Source organism: Lissotriton helveticus, chromosome 1_1 (genome assembly GCF_964261635.1).
Source record: "Lissotriton helveticus chromosome 1_1, aLisHel1.1, whole genome shotgun sequence".
NCBI classification, from domain to species: Eukaryota; Metazoa; Chordata; class Amphibia; order Caudata; family Salamandridae; genus Lissotriton; species Lissotriton helveticus.
Genome location: NC_136057.1, coordinates 678,283,330 through 678,309,317, shown reverse-complemented (window position 1 = coordinate 678,309,317; position 25,988 = coordinate 678,283,330). Strand labels below are relative to the sequence as shown.

General features: G+C 48.4%; 1 protein-coding gene across 2 annotated transcripts in view; it reads left to right on the top strand.

Annotated features, from left to right (window-relative positions):
- The window catches only part of HSPA14 (heat shock protein family A (Hsp70) member 14), a 440,582-nt gene that overhangs the window by 343,378 nt on the left and 71,216 nt on the right, over positions 1 to 25,988 (top strand). For both annotated transcript variants that reach the window (XM_078674199.1, XM_078674200.1), the window contains 3 exons: positions 2,864 to 3,079; positions 17,979 to 18,152; positions 18,728 to 18,795. In XM_078674199.1, coding sequence (XP_078530325.1) covers positions 2,864 to 3,079; positions 17,979 to 18,152; positions 18,728 to 18,795 — 458 coding nt within the window. The remainder of the gene's footprint in view (positions 1 to 2,863; positions 3,080 to 17,978; positions 18,153 to 18,727; positions 18,796 to 25,988) is intronic.

The following is a 25,988-nucleotide window of genomic DNA, read 5'->3' as shown; positions in this document are numbered from 1 at the left end:
GGGCAGAGATGATCATCCACTGTCGAGCTTAGGTTTTATACTGAAAGCATAACCTTCGGTTACAAATTCCAATGCGTATACAAACTCAGAAGGAACTCATACGTTGGATGCATATGCATTACAGCACACATGCAATTCTTTTTGGGGGGGGGGAGAAATTAACATTTTTTCCCTTGTTAACTCCTGCTTCAGGGATGCATTATTTCTTCACACAAAGTCCCGCATGGCTGTATTTTTAGCTCAGACTTGCATCAAAACCTATGCGTATTTGTGCTGATTGCCCAAACAACCCCCCCGTTGATGCAAACCACTCTTTGTGCTATGAACAGAGTGCAAAGCAATGCATTGGTATTTACTTTTGTAATGGTGGTACGCAGGGCCACGGAAGTGAGGTCTTGGTATTGCAGATGTATACAGTGAACACTACGTCTAATTTATTTAAGGAAATTCTTAAGCCTGTACAGCTACTTTGTAGCCCTTGTCTTTTAACGAGGCTAATATGGCATGCCTTTCTGTAGCATGAGCCAAACCTTGTACTGCTCCCCCAGTAAGGTGCCATATTGACCTGCGCACTAAGCTTGCTACGGGGACTCGACTTTTTTGACACTGCATCAGACCTTTTACTAGTCGTGCAGGCCTTTCCTTTCCCACAGCTCCACCAGACAGGGAATCCAAGCAGATTGATGCTTTGAGCAAATGTCTATTTTCACCTGCCAGTTCTGCTCTTGGATTCTTGAATGCAATGGGTCTCTTAGGCTGTCATGTACATGCACTTTGGGACATGGCGAGTTATATTTTACCTGCATTTCCTGAAGAGTTCAGAAATTCCTTCACATAGACAGTCAGGATGTGGCCAATAAGCACTTTGGCCTGGCCTGTATTGCTTGCTCCATGAACACCAGCGTGGTCAATGATTGCCACACCTGAATGCTCTGTGATGTCTAGGTTTCTTTAATTTAATTTGCATTTTCTTTGAAGAAGCCATGCTGTTTTGCAATTAGATGGATTTGGCTGTGCAGACCTTCGAAGACAGCAAGGTTTGATGGTTTTGAGTCATCATGGTCTCCTGGCCATGTGCATCCTCCTAGTGCATCATGCCTGCTGGCATATGCAGGCTCTGCAGTGGACCCTCCAGCTACAGTGATCTGGGGTGTATGTCGGAAATCCATGTGCCCGGGATCTTCAGTGGTGGATGTTTGATACCAGTTTGACGTGTAACAGACATATTTCTTCACCCTACTGAGAGCTCACAGTGATGACTGTGCGTTCCACCTGAGCTGAGCAGGGATGGGAAGCACCTGGATGATGTGGTGATCCAGGGACTGTGGCCTCCGATGGAGCAGTGACATCACATCAGTCTTTTTGAGCCAGCCAGCCAGCCAGCCCTCAAGACCTTTTTGCCTTCTGTCAAGGGCAGGTCTGTCCAGGTCCTGATGAGCAATTCGACAGTCATGTAGTACTGCAACAAGCATAGTGGTGTCTTTTCTAGTTCTTTGTCTGGAGGCTACACAACTATGGTGGTGGCTCGATCCACACAGGATTTCTCTGGCAGTCCGTCATCTAGCTGTTTCTCTCATGTCGATGGCTTACATATAGGTTTCCTCCTGCGCCAGTCATTATGCTCCAGTGGGACCTTAGTTTGGTTGTTACGTTTTTAATGAACACTCCTTTTAAGCTCATGCGCAGTTGTTCCCTTAGCTTATTGACTCTTAAAATAGTCTTCCTTACTGCAATTACTTCTGTGTCTCATCATTGAGCTGTAGGTGCGCTCTGTGCAACCTTCGTATACCAACTTTTTTCCAAACAAATTGATGTAGGACTAAGATATTCTCTCTCTCTAAGGTGGTGTTGCCATTCCTAGTTCGGCAGTCCATCATGCTCTGTGTTTTATTCTTTACTACTGTCCTCTAAGGAAGAGGAGAGGCTACACAGTCTGGATCCTAAAAAGGACTAAGGAGCACCGGGTGAAGGAACAACTCTCATAGGATTCACTGGTGCAAAGTAAGGTGAGGCCCTTATCATAGTGGATTACCCTTTGTATCAACCGTCCTGAAGGCTTTCGGGCTCATACCACCACAGAAAAAACTGCTGCCTTGGCCAAGGGCCTACTGGTGTTGGACAACTGCCAGGTGATTACATAGATGGGTTCTGCTTTGGTATCAATTAAAGTAAAATATATATAGTTGACATATCCACTAAAGCCCAAGTTATTTACTTTTGGCTACTGTTCTTTCTGGTGTATGTTTTATCTACAGCAAATTCCTCACTGTCCACACTCCTTATTCTGTGGACTGGACTTTCGGTGCTTACTTTTCAGTTAGATACTTCACACTGTTTAATGTCTGAATTTTGAGGGCACACAATGTGTAAGAGAGAAAATTGACAGCAGCACGCAGGGGTGATGTCTATATGCAGCTATGTTGTCCGATCCAAAGGCAGTGCAGGGTTGACATGGAGTCTGACTGGGCCGCCTGTTAGTGGGCCACAGCTGTTGCAGAGGTTTCTGGATTCAGGATTGGTGTCTTGGAGGATACAAGAGATGAGGAATCGGCGGGTAAGAGTATCCACCCGAAGGAACTTATCGAAGTTAAGTAACTTGTTCTTTGAGCCGAATCAGAATGAGCACCCTAAAATGTACGTTATTGCATCAAGTACTAAAATAAATGGATTAAATAAAGCCTAAAAGATATCAGCTGGACCAATTACTAAAGATCTTTTCCTTGAAATGCTATTTAATAAAGCTATTAGTTTCTAAGCATAAGAATAGAAATGTATTTATTTTTACATTTCCTCTCCTTGATCAATTGTAAAGGCTTTTCCAATTTAAACCACTTGAGATTTTGAAATTGCTTTTTCTTTCCAGGTAGTACTATGTGGAGGATCTGCTAGAATCCCAAAACTTCAGCAGTTGATTAAAGATCTTTTTCCAGATGTGGAGTTGCTGAACTCTATACCTCCCGACGAGGTCATTCCCATTGGTGCTGCAATTGAAGCTGGTCTTTTGCTTGGTAAAGATAACCTATCATGGGAAGTTGAAACTCAAACTATTGAGTGTTCTGCCAGAGATATTTTAGTTAAGGTGAGGGGTCACACAGGTTGTTGTTTTCTTATCAGTTTTGCCCTCTTTGTAAATTCCATCAACTTGATATTCACCAATTTCATAACCAAAATTCAATGTTCTGTGGTGTGAAGTTCACATCGTTGTCATGTTAGTTAACCAATGGTGATTTTTGTTATTGTTGAAACCTCACTGCAGACTTCTTGATCCCAAATCGGTTCACCACTCAGGTACAAATCTTCAAAAGGTAAGCCCTGTGTATTAGATTTCAAATAGTGCAAGATTAAGATCACAGTACATAAAGTGGCACTTGAAACATTTTATCACCAAGCTACATTTTTTGCTAGGCAGATGTTTTCTAAAACAGTCAAGGTACTTGCAGATGAGCAAAATGAAATTGTTAAGCTTTGAAGAAGACTATTTTTTTATATAAAGTAACTCAATGTAAAGTTAACTCTGCTCAGTAGGCATCCCAGTCACACTAGAAATGAACCGGGATAAAAAGAGACTACAATATTCATTAGAGAAAGTAGCAGTACCTGCAGCATTTTAATCTACAACAAAATTTTAAACAATGCTAAAGGTAAATAGAGTTTCTCCTTTCAAACCTGGAGGTGGTAGGAACCGACTTGCTGGGAGGTTGGAGCGAGGTTCTCTTAGCAACAGGCAATGCACAATGTTCTCTACTTTGTCTCGGGCCAATTTATTGTATTCAACATGGTCCAACATAACTCCTTGCCATTTCATTTCTAATGTTTCACCTTCTGAGATCGGTAACACCGTTTAACTACTTGTTTTAAAATGGTTCAGTCCTTTTTTTTACAAAAGAATTGTTGATTTCTCTTATAACCCATATCCTCTTCCTCCAGAAGGCTACATTGTTTGAAGCAATTATTCCATTGTAGATTTACTTGCAGTGCATACTTCTGTCATTTATAAAGACATCCTTGTTTATCACTCTGAAGCCCACTGTCCGTTGAGTCACATTCTCCCAATCTCCAATAAGTTTTATCCATCATTGGGGATGAATGTAAGATGTTGTGTTCCAATGAATAAGGAGGCTTTTCTGGCGCGGAAAAGCTGCACTGGGATATTGGTGTTGAATAGGATCGAAAAGTAGTGACCGCTGTTTCCTGACACGTTAACCTGCTTTATTGTGATGTATGAGAATGACTGCAGGTTCAAGTTTGCAAATATGTAAAATTGCATATTTAATTTCTACCTCTGTTGCAGTTCTTGCTAGTGCTGTAAAAACCTCCATCATATCTGAAACCTCTGTCTGCCCATAGCACTTAACAATGCTTAGTATGAAAGAGCCTAGTTTGTCGGAGTAAATATCCTATAACATTGCAGAAACAATGGCTCTGAGCTCATTATGCCATGGTGGTGAAGGATATTTGTCTTTTGAATACCACCCCCCTCACCCTGCCAAAGTTTCGGATTAGTTTTGAGAACCACACACAGCAGATGACTGAAACCAGTCATTTATCTTCATTAAGAACTGAAAAAGCCAAATCAATTGATCAATGCCGCAGAGAGATGCCCAATAAAATCAACAAGTCATTCTCATAACTCCATCTTACAAGTCCTGAAAATTGATTTGGAGTCGAAAGGTGTTTGAAAACCATCGTCCTGGGAAAAACTACGTATTTTGGCACCTTCAAAAAGTATTCTGTAGTAAAAAAAACCTTGGTAAATTTCTGTCTGGATGGGAGCCGAAAATCAGTCTCAAGCCAAAGACCCTTCAGAGTTGTCAGACTTAAGCAGGTTATTGTCCTAAAAAAGGCGATCAACCTCAAGCTGTAAACCATTCTCCACAGTCAGGTGGGTCCAGACTGGAATCTCAGTAATGTGTGCACAGTCAAGAGCAAGAAGACCAGGTCAGCTCGAGACTTAAGAGTTTGTATCACCTTTCACTATAAAAGGTCTGAGGAAATCTATTTCTTTTCAAAATTGTAGGAATGGGAAAAGAAAATGAAGGAGGAGGGGGAATAGACACAGTAATGAATGTGTTCTTCACATGCATTATACAATTGGAAAGAGGATTGAAATAGAAAAAAGTTTGATTACAGATCAAATGGATCTGACTGGTGTCAGATCTGAGTTCTGGCTGTGATGTTGAGTTCCTAAGTTATGAGATCACAGAGCTCTTTATTCGAGCTGACGTCCTCTGGTGGGCGGCATCCAAGATCTAGCGATTGTGGTCAGAGGAGGATATGCTGCACATGCCTAAACATCTCAGAGTTTGTAACAAATCAATTTAAAAAAATGTAGGGCAATATGTACAAAATGTAGGGATTGCAATTTCCTAATTGCAATTCTTACGGAACAAAATTGTACACCTTTTAAATACCGATTCGTAGTGGGTCGCAAATCAACCTACCGCATGAGGTAGGTTGCAGTTTGCGTACCATTAGGAATTGCAGCCATCGAAGGGATGGTGGCTTGCTGGGTTCATCAGACCACGATGTCGATGATTGCTTTTTAATTAAGCAATTTATTTTCTTCTTTTGAAATGCGGCATATTTTCCTTAAAGGAAAATGGAATCTGTTTCAAAAAATAGAATGAAGCAATTACATTTCATTTTTTTAAGAGTAAGCAGTGATCTGTGGGTCTATTGCCTGCTCCAAAAAATATTTGTTTCAGCATTCGCAAAAGGCAAGGGGTCTCAGGTGGATACTTTCCCATTTGCGAATGGGTTACCACTTCCTTTGAGGTGCCAGTAAAAAAGTAATGTTTTGCAACCATAATCCACTGTGAATCAGTATTTGGAAGGGACACCCTAAACACTCCCCTACCAAATACGAATCCCAAACAAAAATTTCTATTCAGTAGTGTGTTACCGAATTGCAGTTTGTGCTTTGTACATTTGAAAAAGGATTTTTGCGATTGGAACTGCACCGCAAAAATGCTTTGTACATAGGGCACATACTTTGGAAGTGGTTATTCAAGGAACATTTGGACATTTCCCGGATTTTGAAGGGTCACCAATTACACCAAGAGCATCCTCATCACCTTGTGATAAAGGAGCTACAAAGGAAACAAATACAGGTCCATAATGAGTCAAGTAAGATAGTACATTTCCTCTCCGTGATCCATCTGAGCCAGATCAAGATCATCAGTACAATGCGTCGCGGGGGCGTGGCTTAGCAAGCCACGATGGCGGCTGTGCTCTGCTGAGGCTCCGCGGTCGGGCTAGCATCCAGCCCTGTCCCAGTGATCGCCGGGAGCCTCTACTTCCAAATTCGGCACCCGGGGTGCCCCCACATCCAGCGGCACCCCCCTGGTACGGTGCGGACCGCGCTACCGTGCGGAATCCCCCAGTGGCGCCTCCCGCCGGAGCCGCGCACCGAGCTGCAAAATGGCGGTCGCGGCTCCGCTCCGCTGAGACCAGCGCAACTGTATGCCTGCATCACCTGAACGGAAGCCCTGAACGGTGCGGCCGACCGACCGCCAGGGAGACCCGAGCTGTGGACCGTGGCCGGCCCCGTGTGGTGCAGTCGCGACTGGGCTTCCCGCCGGAGCTCCTCGCTCGAGAGCAAGATGGCGGCCGCAGCTCCGAGGCCCCACATTGCCTGCGCCTGGTCCTAGACGGGAGTCGGACCCAACCTCCACGTCGACCCCGCCTGCCTCCAGGGCTTGACTGTACCTGCTCCGCGGCGTCGGACCCTGCAGACAACCGCGACTCCTCTGGGCGGTGAGTGCCTGCTCCCCCCCCCCACCCGGGGACTCTGGCTCCGGTGCCCCAGCGGCCCCCCACACCTTCCGGGACTCATCGGGGGACGCCTGCCCCTCCAACCCCCAGGCGGAAGGACCGAAGCATCCCTGGACCCGGAGGCGACCCTCCGGACCGCACTGCCTGACTCCAACATGGCGCCTGAGGGGACCCCGGCACCGGGCTCGATGTGTGCTGCCTTGTCCCCACTTTGAGAGCGGCGGCACCCTCAGATCAGCGGCGGCCGCCCGCCACACCGAGGACGACCTCCCGCCGCACCAGGACCCCAGGGGCCCTGCCACTTGACATCGGGGCATTGACCACTCTGTGTACCGGACGGTGGGTCCGGACTCTGCCGCCCCCACACAGCATCACTGTGGGCGACAAGGAGCCCCTACCTGACGAGGGGGTACACATCCCAGTCCATCTGTGCCGCGCGAGCCTCACCACTGGGATCCCCTCGAACCTTCACCACCTGTCCTCTGGCCCCATCGGCTGCTACTGACGCTGGGCCGCACGCCGAGGGAGACCCGCACGCCTTTGTTGCTCTGGGACGAGGGGAAGCCGCCCCAGACCCTGAGGGGACAGGAGAGACCGGCAGATGTTAAACTGCCCCCTGACCCAGCCACGTTGACCTGCTGCGCCCAGAGCATACGACCTCACCCCACGGAACAGAGGGAATCCTCACGTGGTCAGAGTGGCCGGCCCCTGGCGACCGCAAACCTCCCCTGACGCCCCTGGTGGGGGCTCCCCGAGGAGGAGCAGGCCTCGCCTTGGACCTGGAAAGAACCGAGGGAACTGACCAGCACCCGACTGCCGCCACCCGGCAACGCTGCGGGGCGACGACCTATCTCCCCCGGGACACGCAACGACCAAGGGGAACCCCCCTCTCCCTCCTAGCAGCACCCATGGGGAAGCCGAGAGCCACACAGATGACGGCGGTCCCGGAAACAGCCGCCGAGAAGATGCCACAGACGAGAGCATGGACGCAAACCAACACGTCGCAAGCCGATCCTACGCTATCAGCGAAGCTGGACCAGGTGTTGGCAGCGATAGAAATGTCTCGCCTCTCGATGGAGGAGCGATTGGGCACCCTGACTACAGACATCAGCCTAATTCGGGATGAACACCGTAAACTGGCAGACAGGGTGAAAGAGGGTGAGCGGATTGTGACCGAACTACGACCAGCGGTGAAATCGCAAGAGGCAGACATGCAGGAGATCCTGCGCCGCGTGACGACCCTGGAGGAGCGAACAGTGGATTTGGAGGGGCGCTCGAGACGCTGTAACATTCGTGTCCTGGGCCTGCCGGAGGGGATTGAAAACTCGGACCCCCTGACATACATGGAATCCTGGACTAAATCGTTCACCCCGGACTGCGACCGATCGCCGTTCTTCTCCATCGAGAGGGCCCACAGGGTCCCAGCCCGGGCGCCCAAACCTGGTCTTCCCCCCCGACCCATGCTGGCCAAGTTCCTACACTTCCGAGACCGGGATGCGGTGCTCCGCGCGGCCCGGACGGCGGGCCCCCTGCGGGTGGAAGACCAGCACGTCATGGTGTTCCCGGACTATGCCCGAGAGGTCCAACAGCGACGTTCCACGTTTCTGGAAGTCAAAAGACGCCTCCGCGCAAACGATCTTCAATATTCCCTACTGTTCCCCGCCCGCCTCAAGGTAATCCACAAAGGGAAAGCCCTCTTCTTCGATACGGCGGCGGACGCGCAGGATTGGACTGAATTCCATTGCCCACTGATCCCTAAACCCGGACCCCAGAAGGCACGCAACAATGACTCCAGACGACCCAGGAGACGGGGCGCGAGCCGTGGGCGATCTGGACGCTCCAAGAGCCGGGCGTCCTCCCAGGCGGGCTCACCCGACCTCGCAGAAATCATACAGGAGCGGCGGGACGCCCTACGGGCGGCGACTGGACTGCACTCGTCGCCCCCGGCTTCGGACCTGGAGGGTCAGCCGCACCTATTCACTCCAGAGAAAGACCGGGACAGTGATGGAACTATGTCGGAATGTGGCCCAGTCTCTTCCCCCCTCGTGGTGACACACACATTGGACGCTGCCCTGGCCAGCCAGCCTACCACCTCTTCGTGAACACCTGAACTGTCTACTGACATATCCTTTCCGTGATTGCCTGTTGTAATGCGCGACTTCTAGAAGCCCAGACTACTATACTAGATAAATGCGAGCTCCAGCGAGCGATACACATTTCTCCTGCTAGAGCCCGACCCGCGCACAGGCCCAGCAGCGACACATGCTGCCACCCCCGCAAATTTCTGTTGGTATTCTCCCCTAGTGGGACACTAGTTTGGATATGCCACCCCCAGTGACGTATCCTCAGTATTGGGACAGTTGCCCACCCAAGGTTCTAGTTGTTGTTAATTCCCCCAGTCCCCCCCCCCACGTTTAAGGAAGCTTTGCGCGCAGGAACACATACGACACGCACACATGGGCGGCACGCGGGAACTGTAGCGGTGCCCCTCCCCCGACCACGTCACCCTAGAAATGGCTGTCCCCCACTCTGACGTTAGTATCCTTACACTGAATGTACGGGGCCTACACACGCCCAGCAAGCGCTACTCTGTATACTCCTACATACGGCGCATGGCGGCCAACATTACGTTCTTACAAGAGACGCACATTAACGCTACTGAACTCATTCGCCTACAGGCCAAATGGCGAGGGACCATCTGCGCCACACAATATTCAGCGTTTGCACGCGGCGCATTGATCTGGGTGAGACCTGGTACTCCCTTCCGGGCGCTCCGGCGAGTAGTTGATAGAGAGGGCAGATATGCGCTACTGGAGGGGATTCTTGATGGGCAGGGGGTGCTTCTGGGCAGCATATACGCCCCTAATATAGATCAGGACCGATTCTGGGATCACCTTACGGGCGTCCTAGCCCAGTTTACCACAGTCCCATGGGTGCTGGGAGGCGACTTTAACTGCACACTAGACCCCCTGCTGGACCGCTCACATCCTCCCCCCACGCACTCCCCGGCCCCCCGGCAGGCGGCCCTCTTCAAGGCATGGACCGCACACTGGGCGCTCACGGATGTATGGCGACACTTACACCCACTGGCTCGCATCTACTCCTTCCACTCGATTCCACACAACCTTCGGGTCCGCCTGGACCGTTTCCTCTGCTCTGCTCCGATCCTCTCTAAGGTTACATCTACAGATTACCTGGGACGGATCCTCTCGGATCATGATGCCCACATAATACGGCTTACCTGGCGCCCCCCACATCCACCGGTCCCCACCTGGCGCCTCCCCAGGGACTGCCTGGCGGACCCGGTCTTTCAGGACGCGCACAAAACCTGCATACGCGACTACTTTATACACAACGAGAACACAGCGTCTTCGATACTAGTGGAGTGGGACGCGTATAAAGTGGTGGCGAGAGGAGAATGCATCCAACAGATAGTAGGGGTACGCCGCACCTTAGAGCGATCGCTCTTAACGACGGAACAGGCTCTAGCTGCTCTCACCAAGCGGCCTGATGACTCGGAGGAACACGCCGTACTCACGGCGGAGGCCAAGACGGAATATCAAACTGCCTGCGCTGACCTCCGTAAGTATAATTTCAGGGCTTACGCTTCTCGGGTGCACAAAGACAGAGACAAAACCGGGGCGCTTCTGGCCTGGATGGCGAAGCAGGACACCGAAATCAAGCCGATCACGGACATTCTCAACCCAGAGGGTGTACTGGTGCAATCACAAGATGAGATTCTCCTGGCATTCCAACGCCATTATGCAAGAGTGTACGAAGCCCCGGCATGCTGTACCCTGTCTACCGCGGATCAGTTTTTAGACCCTCTCACGCTGCCCACAATATCGGATTCCGACAAGCGCACATTGGACACCAAGATAATTCCCTCTGACATCACCCAGGCGATGCGTGCCATGTCCCGAAATAAAGCACCGGGACTGGACGGCTTCCCGCTAGAATACTACGCCACATTCTCTCCCCTGGTGGTTCCCCGTCTGTCACGGATGTTCGGGGCGTCACTCCACCTGGGGAAACTACCCCAGTCGCTACGGGAATCCGTGATTGTCACCTTTCTTAAGCCCCACAGAGATCCGCTTCACATGGGGTCATACCGGCCTATCACCCTCCTGTCAGCTGATTGTAAGATACTGGGGAAGATCCTAGCTGAACGTTATGCGCGGATCATACGCCCGTTGGTCCACCCCGACCAATGCGGCTTCGTCCCCGGGAGGAATACCTCCCAGAACCTTCGCCGAGTCTTCCATATCCAAGATCAGGTACGCGACAGATTTCCCCGCGCTGCCTGCCTCATTATGGACCTGGAGAAGGCGTTTGACACCCTCACCTGGCCCTACCTGTTTTCGGTCCTGCGTCGCCTTAATCTCGGCCCGACGCTCATGGCATATACTCGCCTCCTATACACCGACCTCACTACTCGAGTTCGTATCGGGAAACGTATCTCACCGGCGTTTGCAGTCCGACGAGGCACAAGACAAGGTTGCCCCTTGTCGCCCCTCTTGTTCGCGCTAGCGGTCGAGCCGCTGGCGGTTCGACTGCGTCGGGATGGCGAGGACTGGGGAGTACCGCTTGCAGATGGGACCCACTGTGTGTCCATGTACGCGGATGATCTCCTCATATATGTCCGGGACATTGCAATGGACCTGACCCCCATAGGGGCCACATTGGCGGACTTTGCAACTGCCTCGGGTCTCCAAGTCAACTGGGACAAGTCCGTGGTTTACCCCCTACACCCGGACCTACCCCCCCGAGACATTGACCTCGGACCACATAGTCTTTCATGGTCCGCGGAAGCTCCCCGATACCTTGGTGTCCGCCTATATCATTCTCCGACGGACATCCTTGAGGGCAATCACCGCGCGGTACTCGAGAGTCTGCGGCCGGCGGTCGCCTTCTGGAATAAATTACCACTGGCCCCGATTGGACGGATAGCCCTTGCTAAAATGGTGATGCTCCCCCGGCTCCTCTACCATTTCACAAACCTGCCGGTGATACCTCCCAGGTCCTTCTTTCGCGACGTTGATTCCCTCTTGGGAACTCTCATCTGGGGAACCGGCCGCCACAGAGTCGCCCTGAAAACTCTTCAACTCCCCACAACACAGGGGGGACTCGGAGCTCCATCCTTCGAGGCATATTTCCTCGCAGCACAACTCCAGTGGCTGTCCTACTGGACAGCGGACCGTTACCCTCAGGAAACGGTTACTCCTACAGGTAGAATTACAACCCCGGAACTCACCCGTCTGCTCCTTCCGGGCACCAAGCCGCGGCGCACTTACCCCCTTCAGGTGACGATCGCGCGCCGATGTATGCTGCGGATACACCGGCTGTCCACCGCTAGGCCCCCATACTCCCCGCTGCTGCCGCTAATAGGCGGCCCCAAGCAGGAGTCCTACTTTGCGGCCCCACTACTCGCCGACTGGTCCCGCTGTGGTATCACGGACCTGGAGTCACTCTTCGAGGAAGGTCAACTGAAACCGCTGGACCGCCTGATCGCGGAGTACGGGCTCTCCCCAGGCCAATTCCTCAGGTATAGACAATTACTCGACGGATACCGACCCCATTTCAATCTTCAAAATGGCGAGCCAGACACGCATCCAGTAATACATACTATTCTACATATGGGGGTGGGTCGCCACCTGGTCACATGGCTCTACAAATCCATCCGGGAACTCTCATACACCCCCCTGGCGACCCTACGAGCTGCTTGGGAAGAGGACATAGGCCGTATTTTGCACGACTCGGAGTGGACTAAAGCTCTCGAGGCCCCTAAGCGCGTCTCTAGGAACGCCCGCTTCAAAAATATTCAATATTATATATTGCACAGGGCATATCTCACCCCAGCGCGATTACAGAAGTTCTACCCCTCCACGCCTTTCCTGTGCCCCAAATGCTGTATCCCAGCTGCGAACTTCCGTCACATGTTCTGGGACTGTCCCAATCTTCGACCTTTCTGGCAAGGGGTACACAACACACTGCGGGAACTAACGGGCCTCACTACACTAGCCACCTGGGAGACTAGTGCATTAGGCATCCTCCACATCTCTAAGCGTGAACCGGTGCGGCGGCGCTTCGTGTCCTTAGCGCTCCTACTAGCCAATAGATGTATAACCATGCGCTGGCGGTCCCCAGAGGGTCCCCCCATAGCACAATGGAAGGGGGCGGTTAGCAAATGGGCGGCAGCCGAGGAAGACGCTTTAAGGGAGGAAGAAACCAAGGGCGCGCGCAAACTTCCCATCTCCATGGAATGGGCCATGCTCCTTCACAGCTTCCGCCAGTCCACACAGGCTGGTGACCCGCCTGACCCTTCCCCTCCCCCCACCCAAGGAGACCAGTAGCCTTCACTTGAAGTGAGTCACCCCAGAGTCAGACCCTGATAACCCTCTACGTCCTGGGCAACCTCTTGCATGTCCGGCCATCCGTGGGCTTCTTCCCCCCCCCCCCACCCCCCCCCCCCCGCCTCGACACCCGCTGCCGTCCTCCCCCTACTTAGACCCTGCTAGCGCCTGCATGCTTCCCTCCCACAGTTCTGTTACCCCCCGGTTCACTGGTTACACTGTTAAGTGCACGGTACAAATCCAGATCCAGTGCAGTTGTGGCATGAGAGTGCCCATCTGATCTTCTTCATCGCCCCTGTGGCGATACCGTCCTATTACCGCTCCGCCTGCAGGGGCCTTTACGTGATTATAATGCACGGACTCGTCGAAGTCATGTTTATGTGTACCAGTTCTATGTAGCAAGAAAATGTTGCGCACATAGCTGATCGTGGCTGAATGTTGAGGCCGCATCGGCGGACTGTTTATGCTATACTGAGATACTTTACTGCAACAATAAAAACAAATTTAAATAAAAAAAAAAAAAAAAAAAAAAAAAATCAGTACAATGCGTCGCATGACGCAGATCAGGGGATAAGAGAGGAGACCGATGTCTGTAATAATTACCAGAAGGGATCCCCATATTAAGAGGGGTTATATTCAGAGGCAATAAGACCATACCTCCCAATCCCCCCCACCTCCCCCTGGTTGTGAATTGTGCTGATATTGCAAATGTACAGAGAGGATGTCCAAGAAAACCCTTATGCCTGTAACGTAGGTCACAAGCACTCCTTAAAGCGATGCAGTCGCTATCCTTCAATGAAGAGAAAAAAACGAACGTAGCAATTTATCTTTTTCAAGTTGATGGTTAATTGTCCATATTGATTAACCTGCATTGATGTTTTATAACCGACTGATTCAACTATGGATGGTTTATCATATGACGTAATATGATTGAATTATAGACTTAATTAAAGTTGCCATCAACTTGAAAAAGATAATTGCTACGTTCGTTTTTTTCTCTTCATTGAAGGATAGCGACTGCGTCGCTTTAAGGAGTGCTCGTGACCTACCTTACACGGTGTAAGGTTTTCTTGGACATTATTTCATGTAGCACCTCTTGGTACAGGAGGTGAACATCCCAAGCACCCTAAATCACGGAAAAATCTGTATCACTGATTTACATTTGAATACATTGGGAGTGCAGCGGTTCCTATTTCTTTATTAATATAAATGTACAGAGAGGACCATGTCATTGTGAAATGGTAATTCAAATTGAGGAGTGACATAATTTTCTCATTAAGACACTGACCAGAATGGAGCAAACCAAACAATACTAACCTATACACAAGATTGAGCTTAAAAGCGGTTATTTTAAATACCTGGTAACAACCAATGTGGGGTCTCCGACATAAGTGTGGAGGACCTTTGTGAATCAGGCCCTATATAGATAGTTACATACATACATAGATACATACAATGACATATGGGACCTGTGATCATGGTGGTGCACGTAGCCTGCAAGTGGTTGATAAATCTCATGAGTGTGAAAGCACTGTCACCTAAGGAGAATAAGCACTTGGAGGCCAAGGGTGTACATGGAAGGGACCATACGCCTGTGTATTGTCAACAGGCTGTTATTAGTCAGCCCAACCTGTCTCAGTAGGCAAGAAGTCGAGGAACAAGTTAAACCCACATTAGAATTCACAATACATTATGCAGTAGGTCATGGTTATGTCTGCTGCTCGCATGAGAACATTCCTATATGCCTTTAGATAACAGCCTGCTGTCACTACACTATGCTATGCTCATAGGTTCAGTCTACCAACTATATGTGTAGAGAACTCTGACAGACTCCAGTTCAGTAAACGAAAGCAGGGATATCAGTAAGGGCACTGCAACAGCATTGACCCTGCATTTGTAGGCCACAAGAAAAGCATCCAGTCTGAGGCCAGAGACCCTCGTTTTATGGGGACAAAGCTTTCATCCAGCAGCCACACTAGCAGAGGTAGCAGACCTCACAGTATGAATACAATCCCGCACACTATTACCTCTGGATAGGCTGTAAAAAGATTAGTGTTGGAAGTTATTGTGGCAACAGTCCTATCTTTATAATTTACAACAGATTAGCGGGCTGGGTTCACCAGGTAGCATTCAGGCCTGTTGTATCCACCTCTGGTCACATTTGTAATTATGATTGTATAGATTGAAAACCGGGCCTTTCCTGAACTATCTGGATACTTAATAGTTCTGTAGATTGTTCACTTGGCTTTCAAGAATTATGAAGATTGCTCTCCCTGACCTAACAAATACAAAATCAATTCACCCAGTGATGTGGAACCTCATCAGTCCTTGTGCAAAATCTTGCCCTCTCACAGAGCTAGTAAAGCATTTTTGTGGAACGAAGTCTAGCAGGACATATTTAGCAGAAATTTCCTATGTGCACTAATCAATACAGGCGAGTGAGTGTAAATCCACAAGTTAAATGGGGGTTGAGTCACAAATAGTGGGACATTCAGGTGATGGCAAGCGCTCATTTCCGTTACGGCCCCCTGTATTGCCCCCATCTTCTGTGCTAATTCAAGCTTTCTTGGTCCCATAGATTGTGTCTGTTCCATTTTCATTTTTTTGCCCAACTTCCATTCGACTGCTTTTACAGTTGACTTTTTTTTTTATTACTCTAACTTTCTGAAGATCTAGCTGAAGTTTTCTAATTTCTCTTCAGTCTATAGTTCCACTATAGTTAATAGATCTTCTTATGATGGAGGATAAATTCTTCAGAGGTCAAGTTGAAATTGTTGATTTTTCCACTTGAAACAAAGACCTTCTGATGATTTATTCATTTATTTTTTGGTGTTCTGAACAATTGGCTTAGTTGCAGGCAGATGAGCATTGAATTACCTGCAGATGTAGGAAACTGATCAAAGGGCATGGTCACTCAAGACTGAAAAAGAGACTGAGCTGGGGTGGGCAAAAGGGATGAGTGGCTCAGGGGCAAAGTCTGTTGCAAAGTATTGATCCACTGCAATTCGTAATTCAATTCCCAGAGTCTTTGATCAGCAGTGACTGAATTCACATCTCGCAATAAATTGTATAGTTGAAAGGAAGTTCTACTCCTTTTGCTCCTTTCGACCGCTGCTTTGCTCATTGAGTGCACATTAGGCTTCCCATAAAAATACATTTGCCTTCTAGTTTCTTTTCCGTAATGGCTGTAATAGATGCATTAGTTGTGACTTTTTTTCTTGGTAGTTTCCCGTATGTCCCTCTTCTAGTGAAAACCCTTTTACTGCAATCAAGGTTGGTATCTACTTTTTGTGAGAATATTTTATAGATCTACTTCTAACCACGGTTACAAGGGGATTTTAAAAGCAGTACTGGCCTTAAGTTTGAACAGTTGTTCAACAGCAATTTAAATAATTTATATTGTGCAGGGGAAACTCCCTGAGCCGGGGTGGGGATTTCATACAAACTAAGTAGAAAAATTATGCAATGATTACATTCAGTGCTTTGATTTTGATTTTACACTGCTTATAAAAAGGTACAATAATTACAATCGGTGCATTGAATTTGCAATTCCCCTATGCATGTTTCACTTTGATCGATTTGCTTAACTTTTCTTTGCATTGCTACAACTGCAGTATGGTGGTGGCAAGTAGAAACGGAGCAAAAGCTCCTCCCCACTGCATACCATAAAACCTTTCAAGGATCTCCTAGAAGCCACCAGGGCATTAGCCCTGCATTTTGAGTTAGCAGGTAACAGGCATCAGCTAAGAGGTATGAAGTCGGCACTGAACCAGTATAAGTGGTCACTGGCAGGGATGTCTCCGAACCTAGCAAGTCCAACTGATGGAGTCTGTCCCTCATAGCGTGCCTTACTCCCAGCTCCCTCCCGACTCCTCAGGCAACATCATGGTGACAGTATTGGAGAAACACAAATGCTGGCAACAGAGGTTTCTACCTAGTCTCTCAGCTGACATGCAAGGAGATGGAGCAAGCTATGCAATCGTGCCTTCCTCAGAGAGCTTGCCAGAACTTTTCCTAGGCCTTATGAGCTTTCATAATGGAGGGGCCTCTCTCATTTTTGATAGACTAATGATCTTTTCTACTGATTTACTACACATGTTGACATCGTGGGCATATTGGCAATATCAAACACCAGCTATAAACTGAGAAGTCTTTGCTTAGGTATACTCGCCAATCGGAAAAGGTTAATTAGTGCAGGCCCAAATCTCCTTTTTTTGACTCATTGTTCAACAAAATCGGCAAAGACTATAGAAACCCTACATGCACTGACCAATATCAAGAGATATATGCCAGAAGGATGAGAACACTAAAGTTATTCAGAAAATAGTGCAAGTGTTTTGTTTAAGCTTTCTGGAATCTTAATATAAATGTGGATACAGGGCCGTTCTATAAGCAGTAGTTCAAGCACAGCTTTGCCTAGGACACAGTTCAGACCACTACGTGTAATTTACATTTAATCAGTGCCTGTTGGCATACAGTGTTAGTTAAGCCGTTGTCAAGGGTGTTGGTCTCCATCATGCAAGGGTAAACAATATTTTTAAGGAACAGTACTGGTCGACATTCCAGCAAACACCTGATGCTTTCACTGAAATTCTCACTTGCATAATAAACAACCTTTGCCTTGCAGCTCCAATAAACCAGATCTACAAGATTAGTTTTGCAGTCCGCCTCAGTCCACACATTGTCCTGAGACAATATGCAGCCTAAAACAACAGTTAAGCTGTGACATTAGGTATTTTAAAAAATATAACCGTCTAAATATGAAGTGTATGCACTGTTTTTTATAAACAAATTACCTAGTCTGTCCTGAGGTGTGTTGACCGAAATTGTAATTCTTTTGTTGTTTCACAGGAAGTAGATGAATGTGGAGTTGATAAATTCACAGTGTTGTTACCATCGGGCACACCATTACCAGCACGACGACAGCATACATTACAAGCGCCTGGAAGTATATCCTCTGTTTGTCTGGAGTTGTATGAGTCCATAGGACAAACATCTCTAACAGAAGAGTATAAATTTGCACAGGTGAGCCTAAATCTCCCCATTAGCTGGGTTTCAATGTTGTTGTTCGCAATCGTGCTAACTTCTGAAAATACCACGAGAGCCTTACAACAAGCAAGTTGAGGGTTGCTTCAATAAAGGTTTTCCCATACTCTGTGCCCATCATGTGGTTTTTTTAAGCAGCATCAAATGTGTAAAAGTGGCTAATGTAATTTATGGAAGCAGAAGATACTAGTATCAGAACATAATTTTTAAATCCAAGCATTCAGTTGGAAATAAATATTTCATATATCCAGCATTTTACTTGAGGCTTAATATGCCTACTGTAAGACATATAATGTAGGTAGGGTCCTGATTCACTATAAAAAAGCTGCTGCTGATAGTTTATCAAAATGCATTATGTGATGCTAGTAAGGAAGTGGAGTTGGCAGTGTTCATTGGTATATTAGCAAACAAAGTGGTTCAGCTCCCATGGTCAAACTTCACACAAAGAAATATTTTGTTAAAATATGTTTGTGGGAAAGTTGTCAGTTGTATTGTGTACATTTGTTGTTCTTAAAATTACAATGGTATGCTTTTTTCATTTGTTTCGGTTACAGGTCATTCTGAGGGAATTGGAGAAAAAAGATGGCAAACATGATATAACAACTGTTCTCACCATGAAAAGGTAAACCGATCCCTAGTATGACCATATCCTGTGAATTCTTAATGCAATTCTGCTGTTTTTTAAATGCAGATGTGTGTTGTAAATTCCTTCGATCATAAGTGTGTTTCCTGATCTAAAATCCAAAGACCAACGCCGTGTCATTTTATGAAACTTAATCAAAATTACTTGATTTTTATATTAGAGCAATTGTGATGCACGTCCTAGGACAACGACATTGCATGTCATGTTATGTCATTTGGTTAAATCTTAAATCAATCCAAGTAATGAGTTTTCTCCATGTGTAATCTGAGAGTGCCATTAATTGTATATTCTCAACTTTCCTAAATCAGTGCCTCCATCCACAACCATGCTAGTCATTCTCTAAATTACTAGTGGTTCATGTTTACCCTATACTCCAAGAGTTCTCCATTGTTTTATAGATGGCATATTGCTACACATTTATAAAAGAAAATAATTCATGAAACTCCTAATCAAATTTCACAGTTGCTAATAGTCCTATTGCTATCTATATATTGAAAATTACTTTCCTTCCGCTTTTAAATATCTTAATGTTAAACATAATAACTGAATACAAAATCTCCTGCATAGCAAAATAATCAGTCATCAGGTCATGGCTAGGATTAGGCCCTGAAAACGTACAAACGAAACACCACTAATACAATGGACTGCATTACATGCCCAAAGAAAAAAACTAAGAAGTGGGAATTGGACAGAGGTAAAATAGAGTGGGAAGAAGGTTTTTTTTTACACCTCATATCCCCTATCCTACTTTTGGAGAATGCAAGCATGCTAGAGAGCTCCACATAATTACAGTCTTATCGCCACCTTTTTGTTTCCCTCTGTTTATTAGAGTAAATAAACAATACAGAACGTAACTCTTTTGTGACGCCTCCTCCTGCACGTTCATTATAACAGAGGACATATTGGTTCTAAAGGGCTGTAATATACAGTCCCTTATGCATTTTCAAACTCGTCTGCTTTTAATATACTTGTTAACTCTCTGCTCCTACTTTGTTGGTCCCACTATCCAAGCACATCTGTGGGTGAAATTGGTTGACAGGGGTATTGTAGGATGACTAAGTGCATGGAGAATGGGTGAGGTCTAGAGTAAGCACATCCCAAATCTAGCCTACATTTTACAGCTTCGTTTAAAAGTGATTAGTAAACCCACCTCAAACATAGAAGAAATACATTTAACCTATTAATTACAATAGATTGATCAATACCTAATATAGCATTGTTGTTTGCTTCTTCCCTGCTATTATTAACATGTAAAAGAACGTAACCCACCAGATTGAAAGAGCGTGCAGGAGGGAAGCAAATATGCCTGGTAATTAATTACAAAAGAAATTGTTTAAAAGCTACAGAAAAAAACCTGACATACATGATGAATTACCCAACAGCCGTAATGCTAAGAAAAATTATGTTCATTGGTTGATAGTAGTAGTGACAAAAACATCTGATAACTCCAGGAAGTATACATTTCTGACAGATACTCCTAAATCGGATCATCACCTTGGAATACTCCCCAGCTGATCTGACTGGATTTGGGAAAACCTTTATGTAACAATGCTGCTGCGCGCCACTAGGTGTCACAATGCAGCTCCATCTAGACCCCGTACAGCCCTGGAAGATAAGAAGCTAAATAGAGCATATAATGGCCACCCCTGTCCGCTGATGTCAGTTCCATTCTTTACATGTTTTCCAACTCAGACCCAGAGCTTCCCTCCCAATTTTGTCAGCTTCTGACGATTCCTGAAAAACAATCAAATCCAGTGTGCTAGCGAACAATATCCTCTCCTAAGACTGCAGGTTCGTCCCAACCATGCTGTGCCTGTAGAAAACAGATGTCAGTCACTGACCTACCTGGGGTGTGTCTCTCGTGCTTGGGTTCAAGACTCGAATCAGTTGTGCAATAGCTGTGGACTTGTGCACCTGAAGGGATGCTGGGACTGAGAAGCAAAGCTGTACATTGGCGAACACAAGGAGGAGACAAGTGACTCGCGTATGTCCCTCTCCAAATCAAGGAGACTGACTTGCTTCCGAGGCCAACCCCACGAGGTGTCAACATTGCAGTCGAACTCCTCCAGTAAGTCAACATCAAAGTTCAAAAGCAAGCACAAGAAAGTGAGGCAGCACTAAACTCCAGTTTGCCTCTATATCCAAACAGAAGGCGCAAGGGTGTCACATTATTAGTCGGTCTCCTTCCAGATCTCCAGTTGATCATGGTGCATGTTGGAAATGGCACTTTCTAGTTGGCTGATGCGGTGCCCTAGCCAGGCAGAACCTACTACTCTCATCTAGGGTAGGTGATTACACTCACTGTATAACCTGCGCTCACCCTTGGGTAGCTTGGCACTGCGCAGTCAGGCTTATCACAGAGGCAATGTGTTAAGCATTGGCACAGCACACTCACACAATAAATACACTGATCATCACAAAAGAGACTTCACCTGTGGTGTATGTAAATAAAGTTTGTATTCAACACACACATTAATTAACACAACATGAACGTCATGTATTGCTGAGCATAAATCACATTTGGAAATATTACTAGCAGTACTAGGCCCAACCTTGTTAAAACGACATGAGTAGTATGCACACTTGGGAATGATACTACATTACCCTACAGCACACTTATGTGGTGCTAAATTTGTCAGTACTAGGCCCACCCTGGCAATTATTACAATTCAATACCACACAGTTATTGGGTGCGCCCCAAATCACAGCAATATAAGAAATGTGTACACACAGATAATTACTTCACCAGTGTCAAACATAGTATTCTTTTGGCATGGAATCAACGTGTAAAGCAACACCGATGTGTGATGTAATTCATAAAAGGCGGTCCTCATGCAGTCACTCCAACACACTCACTCAGCACCGCTATGCAGTGCAACGGATATCAGGCAGGTTTGTATGGAGCGCACGCAGCACCGTAATGCGGTGCAACTGATATCCGGCAGGCCGGTTGATAACACAAATGCGTACTCCGTGGTGCAAACCCTACTACTCTATGCCCACAGGTTGGAGATAAAAATCCCTCCTCTTGATACTAAGCCGAATGCGGCCGGCGTCGCACTTAGTCAGGGTCCCAGGGAAAAAGATGGGGATATGCAGCGGAGTTAATTAGGCAGCAGTCAACAAATGAGGGTGTAGCTCTCAGAAAACATAGCTCAGTCCAGTCAATTTCTCTTACCTCCCAGGCCAAATCTGGGCAATACTACCTGGCAACACAGCTGTCGGGTTGGGTGAGGAGAGGGTAGTTGATCTGCCGCACTCAGGGCACAAAAGGAACAATCAATGAATGGGGGTGAAGCAGGGAAGCCTCTCAGAAGAAGGCACCCCGTCAGACATGCATGGATCATGGAAGTGTGCACCACGCTGTTACAGGAGGTCCAGTCCCACGTCCCCACAAGTGTATCTCTGCCCGGCTGAAATTTGGCACCAGTAGTTTTGCAGCGTGAATCTTTCTGGATTCACTATGCTGTGCATTATTCCGCGGTCTTGTGGTTGGGTCCGGATTCGTAGTCTTTTCTTTTTTTTTTTTTTTTTTTCTTCTTAGCCCAGGTGGGCGTCGGCGTCACACCCCCTTGGGTGTATTTCCGGTGACGTCGGCATGCTTCCTGCGGAAGCTCCCACTCTTGGGCGCCATCTTCAGATTCTTTTTTTCCGCGGTCGGGTCTGGATCGTTCCCGTTTGGGCTCCAGACATTTTTGGAGAAAGAAGAAAGAAAATACAGAAAATACGAGGAAAAGTCATCTGAAGACTCCAGGGGACTTCATCGACGAAAAACCAGCAAGGATAAGGCGTTTTCCATCGAGATCTTCGACGACCGTCGACGAACACGCGACCAGAGAGGCCCTGGACGCTCGATGATGGACAACACGCCGTTCAAGTTCTGCCGTAACTGCCACCACAAGTACGCGCAGAAGGACCAGCACCCGGTATGCAACCTTTGCCTACCGGTGGACCACGAAAGCGGAGACTGCAACGCCTGTTCCGCCTTCACCCCGAAGACCCTTCGTGTGAGAGAGAGGCAGAGGGTAGCACACGCCGCCCTGCAGGGGAAGGCCCCGACTCCGTCACTCTACGAGCTGGGGATGTCCTCCGAGGAAGAAGACAACGCTGCCGCCGAAGACGACAGCTACACGGTCGTAGAGACCGATTACACGAAGACTTCTGACAAGGTAGGAGACTCTTCGGCCCCCAAGAACCCGAGAGACTCTGAGTCTAGAAAAATCGAGGGCAAGACCCCGAAAGCGCCGACGCCAAAAAAGGCGGCGTCCGCGACTACTCCCAGGCCCAGCGGATCCTCCGAGAAGGAGTCCCCGGCGCCGAGAGCTGCTGATCAGCAGAAAACGTCGAAAATCGTCCCCGAAAAGGATCGATCGACGCCGAGGGAGAAAGACCCAAAACTGACGACGACGACCAGAGACCCAAAATCCGGTTCGACGTCGAAAACTTCGACTCCGAGAGGCACGGCGACGAGCCATCCGCCGAAGAGAGCGGCCGACCCGTCCGACGCGGAACACGCGGCCGAGATGGAGAAGAAAAGAAGGCGCCTCGAGGCAGAAATGGAGAACATCATGCAGCGGAAGAAAGATTTCGACGCAAAGATGAAAGCCTTCACGATCCCTCACAAGACCAAGCCACCGGTGATGGAGGCGGTCAAGGAGGAAGAGGAGATCGCCGAAGTCACAGAGGAACAAGACCAGGACGTCGAGGTGATCGACGACCAGGAGGAGTACGAGAATCCCTACGATAGTTACAACTATGGGGAGGAAGAGGATGGCAGGACAGACACAGAGTCGGCACCCTCGGACCTTCAGGAGGTAGATTACATCGATGTCGACACCGACAGCCCGGAGGGGGTGGTCGACACTTACCCCTCGAGGCCCTCGCCGCCGGACGACATCGGGGCCTACAACTCGGTGATACAATCGGCCGCAGCAGCTCTCAAGCTCGACGAAGAGAAGCAGAAAGCAGACTTCCTTCTAGAAACAATGCTCCCAACACAAACGAGGAGCCAATTCCTTCCAATGCTCGAAAGCGTCTTGGCTCAGGGGAAGGAAGCATTCAGGGAGCCCGCAACATGCAAAGCAGTAACTCCCAGAACTGAGAAAAAGTACAAACATGCCGCAAAGGACCCGGCCTACATTCAGGGCACGGTCTCCGCAGACTCCATTATCACGGCCACAGCAAGGAGGAGGGCTAACGTACCCACTACCTCGGGCCCGCCACCGGATAAGGAGAGCAAAAGGATGGATCTGGTGGGCAGAAGGATCGAACGGAATGCCGCGACCCACTGGCGTATGGCTAATTCCAACGCCCTGATAAACAGGCACATGTACCAGATCATGGAGGGGCTGGGGCAGTTGGTGAAGGACCTGCCCCAGGATGCCAGGCAGAAGGCCGAAAAGCTGGTTGAAGAGGGAAAGAACGCAGCTAATTCTTGCCTTAAGACGGCCCTGGATGGGGCAGACACAGCCAGCAGGCTCATGATGATGGGTGTCACGGAAAGGAGGCACGCCTGGCTCAGGATTTCAGGTTTCAAACCGGAGGTGCAACACAGCATCCTGAACACACCGTTCAACGGCAGCACGCTTTTCGGGACAACAGTTGATGAAACGCTCAGCCAACTGAAAAAAGATAACGAAACAGCAAGATCCATGGGAGCATTGCAGTTCAGAGGGAACAAGAGGGGCACCCCATCACGGAGGCCCGGCGGGAGAGGCGGAAACCAGCCAGGTACATCACACCAGGCTTTCCAGCAAACGCACCAGTCAGACCCGCAAGCTCAGCATGGTCAGCAGAAGCAGTCCTGGCAGTACCAACAAAGAGGCCAGTCCTTTCGAGGGAGAAATGGACGGGGACAAAATAGGAGAGGAGGGCAGCAGCCCACCTCTAAGTGACTTAAAAAAACTCCGTGTGCCCGCCCACAAAAAAAAGGTCCCAGGGGGCAGCACGTGCAGATGGGTCAAGACAAGCTAGACACCTACGACCACATGACACCAGTGGGAGGAAGATTAAGATTTTACCTCCGAGAGTGGAGAGAAATCCCATCAGACAAATGGATCCTCAACATTATCCAATTCGGATACTGCATAGAATTGGAGGGGAGACCAACAAGCAGAAAACCAAAAAGAAAGCCACTAGCAGGCAAGCAGCTGCAGTGTCTTCAGGAGGAGGCGAAGGAACTCCTGCGAAAACAGGCCATAGAACGGGTACCCTTCAAGGAAAGAAACACAGGAATATAATCAACGTACTTCCTGGTACCAAAGGTAGACGAGACAATGAGGCCCATTCTAGACTTACGTTTCCTGAACAAATTCATAAGAACGCAAAAATTCAAAATGACCTCCCTGCAAGAGGTGCTCCCACAGTTGCAGACCGGGGACTTCATGGTCACAATAGACCTCAAAGACGCCTACCTGCACATCCCAATGAACAGAAAGCACAAACGCATGCTCAGGTTCACCATTGGAGAAAGCCACTACCAGTTCACGACACTGGCCTTCGGACTAAAATCAGCACCAAGAGTTTTCACAAAGTGCCTCGCAGCAGTCGCAGCGCACCTACGAAGGCAAGGTATACACGTATACCCTTATCTGGACGACTGGCTGGTGAAAGCAAACTCATACCAGAAATGCAAGCAGCACGCACATACAGTGACGAGCACGCTCATAAACCTGGAGTTCTCCATCCATTGGAAGAAATCATCAATGGAGCCGGAACAGGTCAAAATCTTCCTGGGAGCACAGATCAACACCTTACAGGGCAAGGTGTTCCCCAGCGAGAAGAGGGCGAGGGCGCTGGTGAAGGAAACTCGCCTCTACCGGAAGGGACAAGCTCGGACAGTGAGGACTGCGAGCAAGATCATGGGCATGATGGCATCATGCATCCACCTGGTACCAAATGTACGACTCCACATGAGACCCATTCAAGAATGGCTGCAGGAGCAATGGTCACAAGCCACAGGCGGTTGGGAGGATCTAGTGGTTGTAACGCACGCAGTGCAGAAGGAGATGGCATGGTGGACCATGGAGAACATAACAAGGGGAAAGCCTCTAACGCCCCCAACGCCAACAGTGACCATCACCACAGACGCATCCCTGAAGGGATGGGGCGCTCACATGGAGGAGCTCAAGGTGAGGGGACTGTGGACGACAACAGATGCGGCAAAGCACATC